The following is a 17710-nucleotide window of genomic DNA, read 5'->3' as shown; positions in this document are numbered from 1 at the left end:
CGAACATCTCTTTGGTAGCATGTTGTTCCCCATACACCATTTTTACTCCATCCGGTGTTGGAAACTTCAACATTTGGTGAAGGGTTGAGAGGACCGCCCTCATGTTGTGAATCCAGGGTGTTGGCAGTGCGTTGTATCTCATATCGCCCTCGATCACATGGAACTTTGTTTCTTGAATAGTTTCGGCTACATTTACTGGTAGGATGATTTCACCTTTAGTTGTTTCACTCGCCGTGTTGAAACCATTGAGAATCTGAGCTGCGAGTACGATCTGATCTTGTAGGCCGAGCTGCTCCACGACCCTTGATCGAATAATATTGGCCGAGCTTCCTGGATCAATTAAAACATGTTTAACCTAAATTTTATTCATAAGGATAGAGATTACCAAAGCATCATTGTAGGGTTGAGAGACCCCTTCTGCTTCATCATCATTGAATGATAAAGTGCCTTCTAGCATATAGTCTTGAGTTCATTTTTCCCTGGTGATTGATACTTTAGTGCGTTTGAACACGGGCCCTTGTGGAATATCGACCCCACCAACGATCATGTGAATCACGTGTTGTGGTTCTTCCTGCTCGTTTTTCCTGTTTGCATCCCTATCTCTGAAATGGTCTTTAGCTCGGTCGCTCAAGAATTCTCAAAGGTGACCCTCGTTGAATAGACGGGCCACTTCCTCCCTTAGTTGTCTGCAGTCTCCGATTCTATGACCATATGTACCATGGTATTTGCATATTTGATTAGGGCTTCTTTGGGATGGATCGGTTTGTAGGGGCCTCGGCCATCTAGTATCTTTGATTCTCTCAATGGCTAACACAATACCTGATGCGTTGATGCTGAAGTTGTATTCTGATAATCATGGTGCTTCTGTGGGATCGGCATGTTTATCGATGCCACTTTTGTTCAAAAGCCCTCGAGAGCTCTGTCCTCGATCGTTCCTTCGATCATTTCGGATGGGATTGCATCCTGGGATGCTGTTTCTACGATCTACATTGTACGGTTGGTACCGATCTCTGTTCGATCGGAGTTCTCTGTCGATATCCCTTTGAGTTCTTCTGACGGGCCTGTTTGGATAAATGGAAATGGAAGGGGTCCCCAATTGATCATCTTCGACCCTGATCTTTGACTGGTACCGATTATGTACATCGGCCCAGGTTACCGCTGGATATTCAATTAAATTTTGCTTTAGTTGTCGTGATGCCACCGAACTTCGTTCGTTCAAACCTTGAGTAAAGACTTGAATAGCCTAATCATCTGTGACCGGTGGTAGTTCCAAGCGTTCCATCTGGAACCGAGATACGAATTCCCTCAAGATTTCGTTGTCTCTTTATTTTACCTTGAAGAGGTCCGACTTCCTAGTCGCAACCTTTATTGCTCCGGCATGTGCCTTTACGAAGGAATCTGCAAGCATGGCGAAGGAATCGATAGGATTTGGCGGCAAATTGTGGTACCATATCATTGCTCCTTTCGACAAGGTTTCTCCAAATTTCTTCAGTAGAACAGATTCGATCTCATCGTCTTCCAAGTCATTCCCTTTTATTGTGCATGTATAAGAAGTGACATGCTCGTTAGGGTCGGTGGTCCCATTGTACTTAGGAATTTTTGGCATTCGGAATTTCTTCGGAATGGGTTTCGGTGCCGTACTCGGAGGGAAAGGCTTCTGTACGAGTTATTTTGAATCCATACCCTTTAGAATCGGCGGTGCCCCCGGTATTTGGTCAACCCGGGAATTGTATGTCTCTATTTTCTTGTTATTTGCCTCGATTTTTGTTTCTCCCGATTCAATCTATTTAGTGAGCTCCTCGAGTATTTTCATAATGGCAGAGTTAGTCCCCGATTCGTTGGCGTTCGACCATTCCGGCACAGGCTCGGTCCTGTGAACGACTTCTGGTTCGATCCTACTCGGTGTTCGGTGCTAATTTTGTAGTTGTGCTATAACGGCTTGTTGAGCCTGTAACATTTCGAATATCAATTGGAGGCTAACTCCGCTATCTTCTCCGTGCGTACCTCGACCACCTGATCGAAATTCCCTGCGTACGCTACCTTCGGGATCAACGCCCAAATTTGCATTTAGGACGACATGTGAACTGACATCGACGTGATTTGCAGTTGGTGTTCCCTCGAGGTCAGCCAAAGGCACCTCGATCTGAGGCCGTTGTCATCATGTGTAGGCGCTGCTTGTGAGTTTGACATATTTATCCTGAAAACAAAGATTCTTACAAGAACAAATGTAAAGTAATGTGTGTTATCGGAATCAGTATTAAGCAATCACTATTATCCTTAGCCCCACGGTGGGCGCCAAACTGTTTACCCTTAAAATTGGATAACAATTAAACTTATAATGTGATTTTAAGGACACGTGATTTCACCTAATACCAATTGATAAATGTGAAGATTAATAATAGAAATGAACTATAAAGTAAAGCGAATCAATATTGAAATGGAATTTAACCCTCGAGTTAGGGTGTCCTCGAACTGATTGATACTAAAACAGTTAAAAATAAAGCAAGCTGATGAACAAGAGAGTATAAGCTAAAGAGAGAGCGTTATATTAGCTTTTTTATGCGAGAACAATATATCTTACAAATGGTTAATACTCCCATTTATATAGTAAATGAATTCTACTTATGATATAACTCTAATTACAGAAGGAAATCTCATGATTAGCTAATTAACTGTTCCTAATTTGATCCGTTCCGAGATTTCCGCTATGATCTTCGACTAGTCACGGATATTTCACCTTTCCATTATTATGTTATCTTCGATCTTGCTTGATGCCTATCTCATTCGGTCTCGATCGCTGCTGTCCTCGATCTTGACACATACCTCGAATCCCGAACTTGGTACCTTGTCCTCGTACCTTGGTATGATCCACTATGGGGCCGACCTTCGATGCAGCTCCCTGGTCCCGGTCAGATAGAAAAATTGGGTAGACTCGATTTTAACCGTATATAGTATCCAATAAATTAGCAAGAGTTAAAAAATATATTAATTATGGTCGTTGGCAAGATAAATCATGTTCGATTTCTGTACTAAACCAAATGCATATCCAAAAGGTAAAAACACGAAACGTATCTTACTTGTTTGATTTTTATTATCAAAATACCGTGTTTATAAATTGTTTTGAAGAAGCAGTTTGTTATTAGCCCTAAAAATAAATATTTATGTAACAATAACTAAACTCGTAATTAGTGGATATATTCAAATCAACTACTAATATTTAATCAAACTAAACAGTACCAAAGTGAATAGTGTCGTAGGATCCTATTATTGTTATTGTTATTCTTTTTCCTCTAACGGATTTCCATTTATGAAAAAAAAGTCATCGCATAAAAAGGACATCTCATTAAAGACATAACATGAAAAGACTCACAATTTTCCCCTTTAAAGTCCCTCAATTAGAACCCTTTACTTTTGTCACATACAATCAGATTGTGACCTTTCTACCAAGTGTCCAAGTTTGGTCTGCAATTTTCCTGTTTGCTCTCAATAATTCATTCCCTAATTTTTCAAATGATTGATGTTTTTTCCTTAAATTTCGAGTCTCGTTTGAATATAAATTTTCTACTATCCCTCCGGTTAGTCGCCAAGATAGAAATAGTTAGACGCGATTGAATTCAGAATTTAAAGTTAATGAGTTCAATTTTTATATTTAACTTATTGTATTATTAAAATATGAGTTTAATATTTGTGTGATTTTTATAGGATATCTATATTTCTATGTCAAAATTTTTAGTTTCATATGAACCGTAGCCAAAAGGTCAAATAGTGCCAATGTGGTCCATACTAGTGGCTAGGGTATTCAAATCGAACCGGAAAATCGTACCAAATCGAAAAATCAAACTAAACCGATTAAAAAATCCGACAAGGTTTGGTTTGACTTGGTTTGGTATTGAGTAAAAAAATCCGAACCAAACCAACATATAAATATATAATTTTTATATATATTTTTAAGACTTTATATTGAATCTTCTTTAAAAAAATATCGAAATATTTGGGATCCTCTCACATGTTAACCTTGAAAGCGTACATTAACGAAAATTATTGTTAGACGACTAAGAAAATAACTATCATGTGTTACTAAAAAAATTCTCTCATTAGAATATTTTAATAGATCATATGTTTGTCAATTTTTTCAATATTTACTAAACATATATTCACTTATCAAAACTTTATCTATAACTTTAACAAAGTAAGATTGGAATAATATTCATGTAACAAAAAAAAAACCGAAAAACCCGACAAAACCGAACCAATCCAAACCGATATAGTTGGTTTGGTTTGATTTTGATAAAAACCGAACCAATCCGGTCCATGTACACCCATACTAGTGGCAAACGTTTACCCTAATTAATGAGCCAATTTCGACGTCTCACACATTGGATTTAAAATGGATGCTGGTGCACCAATATAGAAACAAAAGTTGGCCACAAGTAAAAGTTGTCCCTTACCAGGGAAAAAAACAATAAAAGTTGGACCCCTGAAATTGAAAAACTTTATAACTAGTCTGCTTTATTTTTTCTTTAACCAAGAGAAGAGTATTTATCAAGTATATGGAGCAATTAAATGTAAAAGTATTATTTTGAGGTTTGAGATTATCTTCATGTCCATTTAGTAATCTCAAATTTACGCAAAGTCAATAGAGCTGTATTTACTCTACCCCATGGTAAATGAACACAGAGGCGGATCCATAATACAGAGGTTTTAAATGCCACACCGTATGCAGGATTTGGCAGCAGTGTCAATATTTATAGAAGAGAAGTAATTACTTCTAAAGTAGGTAAAAGCAAAAAGAATCCACCTTTAGCGTCAGAAAAGTAAAAGAGACTTGGTCCTCTGTTTGTAACTTTGTATCTTGCGTATATATAGCTTCATAATCAAAATGTCTTTACATAAATTATTATCACTTAATCCGTATTAATAATTCACATTTTGATCTCAATTTTATCACTAAGTATAGTCAAATAATGTAGTTTGCTAAACCCAGGGGTGGGAGTAATTTTTCCCTTTCAAAGATATAACAGGATATAAAATATCAAAACAAATACATATATTGATGCCGTTGAACGTATTTGGAGTAATAGACCAAGTCATGTGAAGATGATTCACAACAATTACATAAGCAAATCGACCTCAAGATTCAGAAACATCACACAAGTCGCAGTTCAATTTGTATTGTAACGGGTATATGTACCTCACACTATATCCCAACTACATATATAGCCCTTCAAAATAGTGGATGTGGGACCGTAAATCAGAATATTTTACTAAAATTCCTGCTATAGCATATGCATTATTGAGCTATGACATCAAAGAATCTCATAATTTCAGCTAGTTTCAACCTAGGATCTTCCTTCAGCATTGCAATTTTATTGTTGAAGATGGTGACAGTGGAAAAGAGGTCAAATGGAATGCACTCAACTATATGGCATGGGGGTCAATGAAATTGGAGAAAATCATCTAAGACCAAAGTTTAAATTTCACCATAGAATAAGAAACGTAGGTGGTTCTTCTCATTTGCCTAAACCTTTGGTGGCCCTGGTGGAAATAGCGCGTACCCAATAAAAGCTGGTCCCGACACCACTATTATATAAATAAAAGTAAAAGGAGGCCAAATGGAATGATCCTGACCATTTTTGACTTCATGTTGCATAGTGAAGGGTGAACTATAGTTATTCAAGATTTTCAAGTATGTTGAACATGAAAACCAAATTTGCATATACTTTATTTAAGTAGAATGGTCAATTATACACATTATATATGTTAGTAACTTGGATTATCAGCTCAAAAATGAACTCAGAAAGCTGGCACCTGCAAGCTCTCCTCACCATTAGCTAGGTAAGTTGCATTTTGTATGGTGAAAGCCATGTGATGCTTGACTTACTTTTATTCCCTTAAGAGAAAGAATCTGCAACCTTTTGCTCTATATCTTCAGTCAAACTAATTCTGGGTGTAGCCTATGTCAAGAGATCAACAATATGTCAGTACATTAAACAAGCCCCACATCAATGAAGTAATGAAAGTCAATATTTTCTGCATAACATCTTCAAGTGTAAGCTATGCAAACTTCAGGACATTGAAACTGGTTACCCTGTAAGCCACAGATTTCAAGTAGCTCAAACAATATGGCATAAGAGGGAACACTCTTGCTATGATTCCAATGAAATTTTTTCTTAATCAGTAAGTACAGTATGAATATAGTTGCTTCACCAGGGTATATTTTTCATACATGTTGACTTGATCTAACCAATTATGGCGCAAAAAGTTAAGAACTCAAAGATCTCTACCCAGAAAGGGAACTTTCAGCAGCACAGCACAAACCCTACATGAATAATGGGGCAAAAGACATTGGAACAGCTTTTGACAAACACTTTATAATTCTAACCTGAATTCGTTGTTATTAGTATTATTTTTGGGAAGTATCTAATCTGAATTCATTCTTAAAGTTAATGACGACATTAGATCAAGAATTCTTGAAACACTGCCAGAACTGATGCATTAATCATTGCATGGATTCATCTGCTCTAGAGACGGGAATCTGAAGTGGAGTCATTGGGATGTCACAATGCCACTGGAATTTTGGCAATTCTTAGCTTCAGAAATGGAAACCAAAAATCACTCCACATTTTTATTGTTATTGTCATTGTAGTCAACTAGTCACCATAATTTCCGGTACAGATGCCACAACATACAAAAAGTTTCAGTGCAGAGTCCAACACTCGGAAGAAATTCAAAATAAACTAAACAAATGGTGAATCCTGAAGCCATATCTGTTGTTTATTAAAATAAGATATTGTGGGTCAACATTTCATGTAGAGGTCCTAGCTAGACCCAAGTGCAACAGAATCAAGGAAGATTGCATGTCCTAACATCTCCTTTTTACCTTTACGATAGATGGTGGAGTGATCTTTGGGCACCAAGTTTGGTGCATGTTTCTCAACCTTAACGGAGTCCAATGGGTTATACCAACAAATGTAACACAAGCCCTATGCAATTGGCAAATCCAGAAAATGAGGACGGCGACAAAGAAAACCTGGAAGACCATTCCGCTTGGCATAATGTAGAGTATTGGGCTTGAGAGAAACCGCAGATGTTTTAAGGGGAAGGAAGAGAACTCTTCACTGTTGAAAATTTGATGCATCCAGAGTTTAAAAATATGGTGTAATGTTGATTTTACTACTGATACTACTGTAATGCTGGACTTCTTAGAATCTTTTCAGCTTTGAAGGATTCCTTCCTAGCAATATTTCATACTTAGCTCGGTACTAGCTTGGCACTAAGTTTATTCATAAAATTTACCTTTTACTGATAAAAAAGAAGTGGCAAACAGGAAATATAACACATCGTTCTACATTTCCATTGAACCTATTACAGACAACTTATCCAGAAAATTGTTTTAACAAATGTCAGAAACCCAGCTGGCGATTAGCGGTTACGGCAGCTAAAACGGCAGCATTTGGACGTTTGTACAAAGAACTAAGTGACAAGGGTAGAGATAAGAAGTTGTACAGGCTAGCCAAGGTGAGAGAAAGGAAGGACCGTGACCTGGATCAGGTGAGGTGCATCAAAGATGAGGATCGCAGAGTATTGATGGATGATGCACATATTAGACGTAGATGGCAGACATACTTCTATAAACTCCTAGATGAAGAGGGGGATAGGGGTATTGTGTTGCATGATTTGGAGCACTCCGAGAGTCGTCGTGACTTTGGTTTTTGTAGGCGTATCAAAATGGGGGAGGTCGAGGGGGCTATGCATAAGATGTGCAGGGGAAGAGCGACTGAGCCAGATGAAATTCCGGTAGAATTTTGGAAGAGCGTGGATAGAGCTAGCTTGGAATGGCTCACTGGGTTGTTTAACACCATCTTTAGGACGAACAAAATGCCTGAGGAATGGAGGTGTATTACGATGATTCTGGTGTATAAGAATAAGGGAGATATCCAAAATTGTAACTATAGGGGTATCAAGCTGTTGAGCCACACTATGAAAGTCTGGGAGAGAGTGGTGGAAGCGAGGGTGAGGAAGAGCGTGTCTATTTCCGAAAACCAGTTCGGATTCATGCCGGGATGTTCAACTACGGAAGCCATTCACCTTGTAAGGAAGTTGGTGGATCAATATAGGGATAGGAAGAGAGACTTACATATGGTGTTCATTGATCTAGAGAAAGCATACGGCAAAGTTCTGAGGGAGATTCTATAGAGGTGTTTGGAGGCTAGGGGTATTTCGGTGGCTTACACTAGGGTGATTAAGGACATGTATGATGGAGCTAAAATACGAGTGAGGACCGGGGGGGAGGGGGGGGATTCAGACACTTTTCAGTTGTGATGGGGTTGCACCAGGGGTCGGCTCTTAGCCCATTCTTATTTGCCATGGCGTTGGACACACTAACGCGCCACATTCAAGGGGAGGTGCCATGGTGTATGTTATTTGCGGATGATATTGTTCTGATTGACGAGACGCGAGGCGGTGTTAACATGAGACTGGAGGTTTGGAGACAGACGTTGGAGTCTAAAGGTTTCAAGTTGAGTAGGACCAAGACTGAGTATTTGGAGTGCAAGTTCAGTGACGAAACTGATGGTACAGACGCGGACGTGAGGCTTGATACACAAGTCATCCCTAAGAGAGTTAGTTTCAAGTACTTTGGGTCTATTATCCAAGGAAACGAGGAGATTGATGAGGATGTTACTCATCGTATTGGAGCGGGGTGGATGAAATGGAGACTCGCATCCGATGTTTTACGTGATAAGAATGTGCCACCTAAACTTAAAAGTAAAACGAGTGGTTGTCAGACCTACCATGTTGTACGGAGCAGAGTGTTGGCTAGTCAAGAACTCTCATGTCCAGAAGATGAAAGTAGCGAAAATGAGGATGTTAAGATGGATGTGCGGACATACCAGGATTGATAAGATTAGAAATAAAGATATTCGGGACAGGGTAGGATTAGCCTCGGTGGAAGACAAGACGCGGAAAACGAGGCTTAGGTGGTTTGGGCATGTGAAGAGTAGAAGCGCAGATGCTCCAGTGAGGAGGTGTGAGAGGTTGGCCTCGGGTGGTCTGAAAAAGGGTAGAGGTAGGCCAAAAAAGTACTGGGGAGAGGTAATTACGCAAGACTTGGCGTTGCTTCATCTCACTGAGGACATGACCCCTGATAGGAAGGTGTGGAGGTTGAAAATTATGGTAGACGGTTAGTAGGTAGTCGAGTGTGTGTCTTCCCCATACCGGTAGTAGTAGTAGTTAGCCTTGTATTCAGTTATTAACAGTCTTGATTACTACATGTTTTCTTATTATATTGTTGTTGATACTGCTTGTTCTCTTATTATCTTATTATTGTTACTGCTTGTTTTCTTATTATCTTGTTGGTGGTATTGCTGGTTATTACTGCTCTCTTTTCTTTCCTTGAGCCGGGGTCTATCAGAAACAACCTCTCTACCCTCAAAGATTCAAAGTAGGGGTAAGGTCTGCGTACACACTACCCTCCTAGACCCCACTCGTGAGATTATACTGGGTTTTTTGTTGTTGTTGTTGTTCTCTTTCTGGACCAACTGTTACAAAGCCAGCCGGAGTTGAGGAGAAAGAATATTTATTTCGAGTCATGGTCAGATCGGTTATTAGAATGAAACAAGGGATAGGGTAAACCTGGTGATTACGAACTTAAAACCTGCATAAACAAGTATTTGTGGAGATGTGTTTGTAAGGTGTTGGGAACAGTTAAATTAGATAGAAGACGTATATGTTAGATTATAGAAGGAACAACAATTCATTCTGGTAACAACCTTTGCAACCTGTTCCTTGTTTATCCATTCGATACTCATGAAGGTACATGCACCTTCTCTCTTTTTAATTAAAGTTATTTTCTTTCTTTTTTGTTTTGGGGAGTTGAGATAGGAAGGGCAACTGCAAACTTTACGGGAAAGCCATTATGTTTACATGATAAGAACATAGTGTAGACGCAGAATATTCCACAGGATCACTCATCAGTCTTTCTTTAACTTTCCTGATCTCTAGTTGTATGGCATTTCCTGCTTAGAAAATGAAAATACTTTTTCTTATATATGATGATGTAGGATCTCTATCCCAAAAGTTGCGAGCATTACTCTCATGTGAATAAATATGTTGAAATATCTGGCTTTTTTCTGGAAATTCTCTCTAGGAACAGTAAATAAGAGAGCTACCAGTCTGCTAGAAATCACCAAGATAACTCACTCTTCTATTGATGTTCTCTTTTCCTTATGTGCTATTAACCTTTGCTTAATTTATTGATTATAAATATAGTATGATATACCACTGGACAAATCATGTATAGGAATCATTTAACAATATGTTCTAAGCTTAAAAAGTGACATGTTGGTCGATGCAAGCAAATTTATACGTCTCATGAAGTTACCCCCAAAAAAAAAATGGAGTGCTACTTTCTCTGTCCCAGTTACTTGAGCTACTTTTCCCTTTCCCTTATTCCCAATCTACTTGACCTTCTTTTTGGATGAAAATCCCTAATATGATAATTCTACTAAATTTAAACTAACAAATCCCGCCTCTGTGCAAAGTATGGGCACAATCCGGGATAAAGGAGATGTACGAAGGGGTGATGGTTAGCATGAAAATAGTCAAACTAATTCGAGGAGTCATACAGTCGATCCCAACTAGTTTGAGAATTAGGCGCAGTTCATGCATAAATTTAAACTAACACTATCTTTTATTTTTGTTAGTTATGTAGATACCAATAAAATAACCACATGCTCAGATTTTTTACAAATTTTCACTAGATGTGATACATCTTTGACACTCTACTCCACCTTATATACATTTAAATATTGTCCTGAATCTCCTCTAGGTAAGTCTCATATGGTAACACATAATAGGGTCATCCAGATTGGAACTGAGGGAGGAAGAGAGTACAAAAGTAAGTGTGACACCATGATATAACAAAGCAAGTTAGAACACTTAATTACAAGGTGGCGTAGGAACTCACTAGTTGTGCTTGAGCTTCAGATTTCTCATCATATCATGTTGGCTTCCTTCATTTCCGGTTTCCCGAGTAGATTTCAACGAACTTGATGTCATATACAAGTGTTGCATTTCCAGGAATATTGCAGTCCCCTACACAAATAACGAACATACATCATTATTACTGTGTAAACACCTTTTTATTAAAGAATAGAAAAAAGAAAGTTTTACTGTGTAAACAACTGAAATCACAACAAACTGAATATCTTCTTGTTATTGCAGAGATGAAAAAGTTAGATGAGTAACACGATGAGAACGGGCAGATGAGTCCCCTCAGCCTCCCAAGGCCAATGGTAGGTAGATCGTGTAATTGAGGAATATACATTGATTAAGATCACTAAGATACATTGCATGCTAATTGACATCCACCCTTTCAGAACATAGTAAACAGAGTCTCTGTTGAAGATGCTACTTGCAATTACGTGTTTCTTTCAATAATAATGCAAGTTTTTTTCTCACCAGTAAAACAAAGGAAAAAAAATTAAAAGATTCATTTTGGCTAGCTTGATGAAGATAAAGAATAGGCCTTATCATCTAATGTCGCGAGCTGATATATGTCTTAAGGAACCCAAGAATATAATGCATTTAATATGTACCATAAACTGACAACAGTGGGTTGCTCTAGTGGTAAGCACCCTCCACTTCCAACCAAGAGGTTGTGAGTTCGAGTCACCCCAAGAGCAAGGTGGGGAGTTTTTGGAGGGAGGGAGCCGAGGGTCTATCGGAAACGGCCTCTCTACCCCAGGGTAGGGGTAAGGTCTGCGTACACACTACCCTCCCCAGACCCCACTAGTGGGATTATACTGGGTTGTTGTTGTTGTTGTTGTTTGTATGTACCATAAACACACCTGAAAAGCAGCCTGCTGGTTCTGGTCCATATGCCAAATGTGGAGGAATCTGAAGCTTACGTTTTCCACCTGTGTACCAAAACATCTAAAGTGAACTATGGTGGGAATATTGGAAAGAGAACAAGAAGAACCTCCACAGGAGGCTGTTATTAGCTGTAAAATCTTACCAATATGCATTGGCGGTACCCCTTCACCTCCCAAGATTCCTTGATCTAGTCCCTTGATAACCTGTCAACAGCATGCCTCAGTTCACGAATTGTAGATGAGGTATTGCAAAAATTGAACTATACTCTTCATTTACTGTCTCGTTTATGTTTCTTATTCATGTACTCCTTCAATATGAACCTTAGATAAAGCTCTTGGATCTCGTCGCAATTACAATTTGAGGTGTACATATATAGCAAGAGATTCCAGTATAATAGAAAGTTATGGCTTACTGAGAAGAATTGGTTATCACTTAGCAGCACATTATTGCTGTCTTCCTTTGATCAATAATCAAATGAGGTTGTTGATGTTACATGGTGTGACCTTGGGCCTCACTCAATCCCATAAGCTAGCACATGAGGCGAGGATTGCTCATTTAAGGAGATCACAATATGTGGGACTTAACACCCCGTCCCCTCCCCCGACTTCCCAAACAGAGCGTAACATAACACAAGGGTCCAACACTGAGAAACACAACAACAAGGATCAATGGGTTTGCCTCTGATACCATGTGAAAGAATGGAGCTTGGGCCTAACTCAACTCTAAAAGCTAGCTCAAGAGTGGAGGATTGCCCAAGACCATATAAGGATACCACAACTCATTCCCTCAACCAATGTGCGAATTAACAAATGGAAGTAATCTTATCTTGTTCTACTCCATTTGATATCCCAAAACATGGTTGTCTCATTTCTGCAAGCTTCTTTTATATTTCATTCCTTTTCCTTCTTTCTTGTATGGATAAAAGTTTTTTTTTTTTTATAATAAAATATTTTGGTAGCAAAAACAGCGGACGGGGGCACAGGGGAATAGGAAAGATGTTAATACAAATCCAGACGGTAAGACTACCTTAATAAAGCCTAGACGTCTAGTAAATTTGGACGATGGTAACATACACTTACTTTTTTAAAGTAAGAGGCTGTATCAAAATTATAACTATCTTCAATTTCCAGCATTTATAAAAGTCAAGAAAACAGCGGAAATGAAAAATGATGATACACTAAAACATGGATGATAATGCCCTAACAGTTGCTTAATTCAGAGTCGTTTACATTCTTCTCTTAATCTATCTTTACAAACTGCTCATATATTTTCTTTTGTCAGTACATAGATATGTTTCCAGCTTGATATACTTTTTATGATCTTATCTTTTGATGCATATAGTGTATAGATAATAGAACTATAATAAATAAATATATACAAACACCTTTTCAACTGTGTATCTGATAGATAACCAGTCCTAATTTTATAATCTGGGACAGATATACAAAGCAGAAGCTAATTAGGAGTCACACTTTAATACCATCAGTTGCAATAACTTACATTTGACTCCGAACTGGAAAAACATACCTTGCCCATGCCGAGGCGCATGGTCAGGGGTCGACCACGTTTATAGCTGCTGTCGAAAACTATCCCATCCCCAAACCTTGCAGTATAATGAATCTGCAATAATAATATACTTAAAAAAACATTCTCAAGTTCAAGAAAGATTAGAGATAGATAACTAGATATTCAAACATTCCCATGTGACTAATAGAGGAAGTGGTATGTCCTCATGGGGGAAAAAAAAAGATACAGCAGCAAACAATGCCTCTTTTTTTAGCAGAAAATACTGAAGATGAATCTTTTAGTAACTTCAATTTATCTTTCTCATTATTCTCCTCTGTTGTATGAACAATAGAAGATAAAAAATCAACTCCTTTTCCTTTTTTCTTTGCCCGTTTTTACTTTGGACTTACATTAATGAGCTGATTATAAGGAGCCTCTTGACCAGAGCCAACAGCAATGTCACAATAACCAAGTCCAGAGCGGGCAAAATTGAAGTCACAAGTGGGCTCAGCAGTAGTAGCATAGTATTCAATTCTGGTAGCATCAGCAATTAAGGGTGTCAAAGCCATTACTGAAGCAGCCAATATTCCAACACCCACTTGCAAAATTTGCTTCTTGTTGATACTAGGACTGGATTGGTTTGAACTAGAAGAAGCCTTGAAAATGGCTGCTGTAGCTGTGGGCTTTGGAGTGAAGGCTTGAAGCTTTAGTGATGAAAAGGCTAATGAAGAGACTGCCATTTTTATGTCTTTGTGATTTCTATCTCATTAATCTGTAGCTTGTGGGCTGTATTTAGATATATGGGGCATTGGTTGTTTTGACAAGAGGTGAAGGTGATCATACATTTTTGGGGGCCATTTTTGGCGCACGTGCGGGCCAATTGGTTTTCCTTTTTTTTTTATTCCCCTCCGCTTTGATTCCCCTTTGTGACCCTAGTGTGATGACTCGCCATGTCATCATGCCACATAAGTGCCATTTGGCATATATTAATGCCATGTGGAAGCTTACATAGGAGGAATGCTTGCATTTGTGAGAAGATTCTAGAAAAGTATGGACATTTCCTTTGGAAGATCCTAGATGTTTATGGATTTGCTAGGAAAGTCCTTGGAATCTTCTAGGCTTGTAGAGAATTCTAGAGAAAGCCCTTATCTTGTAAATAATAAGGACTTGTGTAACAATTAATATTTGCACACTAGCTCCTAGGAGACTAGTATATAAAGGAGGCCATTCATTTGTAATTCATCAAGCAAACAATTCAAGTTCTCTCTAATATAAAGCTTCCATTAACAATTCTCTTGTGTTCTTTCTACCATTCTCTTAGCGATCTTGAGTGTAGTAAGGCTAACTTGGCATAACAAGAACGTGAGCAAATTGTCAAGTGCCGCACGTGTACTTAGTTAATTACTAAGGACGTGACAACGTGGTATCAGAGCAAAGGTTGCGACTAAGGGAATGGCGAACGACGGAGAAATTAACGCTGCCAACACTCAAGCCAACGTCATCCAGGATGCTGCTGGCAAGAGCGGCCGTAACAAAAAGAGAAATGCCACCAACAAGGGCCAGGAGGTGCCACCTGAGGTTGCGTCAAACGAAGGGCTTACATCCCAAGAACCATCTGCCACTGAGGCGAGCGAGGATGAAGTGGAGGTCCTGCCTGAGGACGTCTCGCTCGGTAAAGAGTGGGTGATGAAGATGAACGCGGGGATGGACGCCGTGGAGATCTTTGGCCAACGCTTGGGGAAGGTGGAAGGCACCCTTAGTGTTCTTGAGGGGCACACTCTTGAAGAGATTGAGAGCATCCGAAATGACTTGGAGGGACGTACACAGACCGAGATGGAACTAAGGCAAACTATCACTGCCTTAGAGTGCAGACTCATGGAGGCTTTGAGTACTATCGATGCTATGAAGGCAAAGATAGAGTCACTCGAGGAGCATGTTAGTGCTGGCGTGACCGAGGCAGCTAGCAATGTTGTGGTGACGAGGGAGGCCAAGATCGAGGCTCCCAAACCCCCGGTGTTCAAAGGTGTTCGTGATGCGCAAGAAGTGGAAAACTTCCTTTGGCACTTGGAGAACTACTTCAAGCACGGCAAAGTGAAGGACGACGAGGCCATGATCAACACTGCGGTGTTGTACCTCTCAGAGACTGCCATGCTATGGTGGAGAAGGAAGATGGCCGACGTGGATAAAAGTATATGTACTATTAGCACGTGGGATCAGTTCAAAGCCGTGTTCAAGCGACAATTCTTTCCAAACAATGTCTTGTACAAGGCAAGGCGCAAACTTAGGGAGTTGAAGCAAACAGGGAGCATACGTGTCTATGTCAAGGAATTCACTACCCTTATGCTTCAAATCCCCAACCTGACCAATGATGACTTGTTGTTCCACTTCATGGACGGGTTGCAAAATTGGGCTAAGCAGGAGTTACAACGCCGGCAAGTCACAAATATAGACCAAGCCATAGTGGAGGCCGAATCATTGATGGATTTCAGGCATGACAAACACGACAAAGGGAAAGTCAAAGAATCAAAGTTTAACAATGTCAAAGGTGGGGGAGACCGTGGCAAAGTCAAGGAGATACAACAACAATACTACAAGACTCAAGATTCCAAAAAGCTGAGTGGCCGTCAGGGGTACGCCGAGAAGAAAGCTCAGGCCGAGAAGAAGGGATGTTACATATGCGGAGGGCCTCACAGCTTCAAGAATTGTCCCGACCTAAAGAGCCTTAGCGCCATGGTCCGTGAACGGAATGAGCAGCCGCAAGGAGAGAGTTCGGGAACCGCACAGTTAGGTATGATCGAATTATGCGGTACTGTCACAAAGCAATCTATCCAACCTACCGAGAATGGAAACCAGTACGTGGATCTCACCATCAACAACAAGCCTGCTCGTGCAATGGTGGATACTGGAGCAACTCATAATTTCGTGATTGAGGCTGCCGCAAAAAGACTAGAATTGAAGCTTGCTCCAACCAACTCCCGCGTCAAGACCGTGAATGTCGAGGTACAAAATGCTCGTGGGGTAGCTAATGGAGTTGGTGTCAAATTGGGAACTTGGAAAGGTATGACAAACTTTACCGTAACCGTTATGGATATCTTTGACATCATATTGGGACAAGAGTTCTTTAGACATTGTCATACTTTGATCGATCCCTACCTCCAACATCTCTTGGTTATGGAGCAAGAAGGAGCTTGCATAGTACCTACAGTGTCTATGCCACACGGACAGAGCCAAGCATAACTCTCAGCTATGCAGGTTATAAAGGGGATCGAGAAGGGGGAGCCGACGTTCGTGGCAACCATCGCAAGTCTGGAGGAAGACAAGAGTTTTCAAGAGACACTACCACCTTGCATAGAGAAGTTGCTTGAGAAAAACAAAGATGTCATGCCCGAGGAGTTGCCTAAACACTTGCCGCCTAGTTGAGAGGTGGATCACAAGATTGAGTTGGAGCCAGGGGCTAAGCCACCCGCATTTACCCCATATCGTATGGCACCGCCCGAGCTAGAGGAGCTTAGGAAACAATTGAAAGAGTTGCTAGATGCTGGTCACATTCGCCCATCAAAGGCACCTTTCGGCGCACCAGTATTGTTCCAGAAGAAGAAAGATGGATCACTACACTTGTGCATAGACTACCAAGCACTTAATAAGGTCACGGTGAAGAATAAGTACCCAATCCCGCTCATTGCTGACTTATTCGATGGACTTGGGCAAGCCAAGTATTTTACCAAGGTAGATCTTCGCAAGGGCTACTACCAGGTTCGCATTGCAGAGGGGGATGAGCCAAAGACAACATGTGTGACGAGATATGGAGCCTTTGAGTGGTTGGTGATGCCTTTCGGCTTAACCAATGCACCTGCCACATTTTGCACCCTTATGAATAAGATTTTCCATCCCTACCTTGATCAGTTCGTGGTAGTCTACCTAGACGACATAGTCATCTACAACAACACCTTGGAAGAGCACATGAAGCACTTAAGGAAGGTTTTCCAAGTCTTGCGGGAGAACGGGCTATACATCAAGAGGGAGAAATGCGAGTTTGCACAATCAAAGGTGCACTTCTTAGGCCATCTTATTAGCAATGGCGAGCTACGCATGGACGAGGCTAAGGTACGTGCTATCCAGGAGTGGGAGGCACCTATAAAGGTAACTGAGTTGAGATCCTTCCTTGGCCTTGTTAACTAATATCGTCGGTTCATCTGTGGCTACTCAGCAAAGGCCGCACCATTGACTGAGTTGCTAAAGAAGAACAAGCCATGGGTTTGGACGGAGCATTGTCAAAGGGCGTTTGAAGACCTCAAGGCAGTTGTAACAGAGGAGCCAGTCTTGGCATTAC

The 17710-nt window shown here is 40.1% G+C and overlaps 1 protein-coding gene across 1 annotated transcript; it reads right to left on the bottom strand.

Annotated features, from left to right (window-relative positions):
- Positions 1-5679: 5679 nt before the first annotated feature.
- LOC107808853 (photosynthetic NDH subunit of lumenal location 4, chloroplastic-like) lies at positions 5680-14201 on the bottom strand. The gene is made up of 6 exons (XM_016633419.2): positions 13791-14201; positions 13402-13494; positions 12017-12077; positions 11850-11918; positions 10967-11094; positions 5680-5954 (listed from the first exon to the last, which is right to left on the bottom strand). Exons 1-5 carry the CDS (start codon positions 14118-14120, stop codon positions 11015-11017), a joined length of 633 nt encoding a protein of 210 aa, XP_016488905.1. The 5' UTR covers positions 14121-14201; the 3' UTR covers positions 5680-5954; positions 10967-11014.
- Positions 14202-17710: the final 3509 nt, after the last annotated feature.

Source organism: Nicotiana tabacum, chromosome 13, assembly GCF_000715075.1.
Source record: "Nicotiana tabacum cultivar K326 chromosome 13, ASM71507v2, whole genome shotgun sequence".
NCBI classification, from domain to species: domain Eukaryota; kingdom Viridiplantae; phylum Streptophyta; class Magnoliopsida; order Solanales; family Solanaceae; genus Nicotiana; species Nicotiana tabacum.
This window is presented reverse-complemented; position numbering and strand designations above follow the sequence as displayed.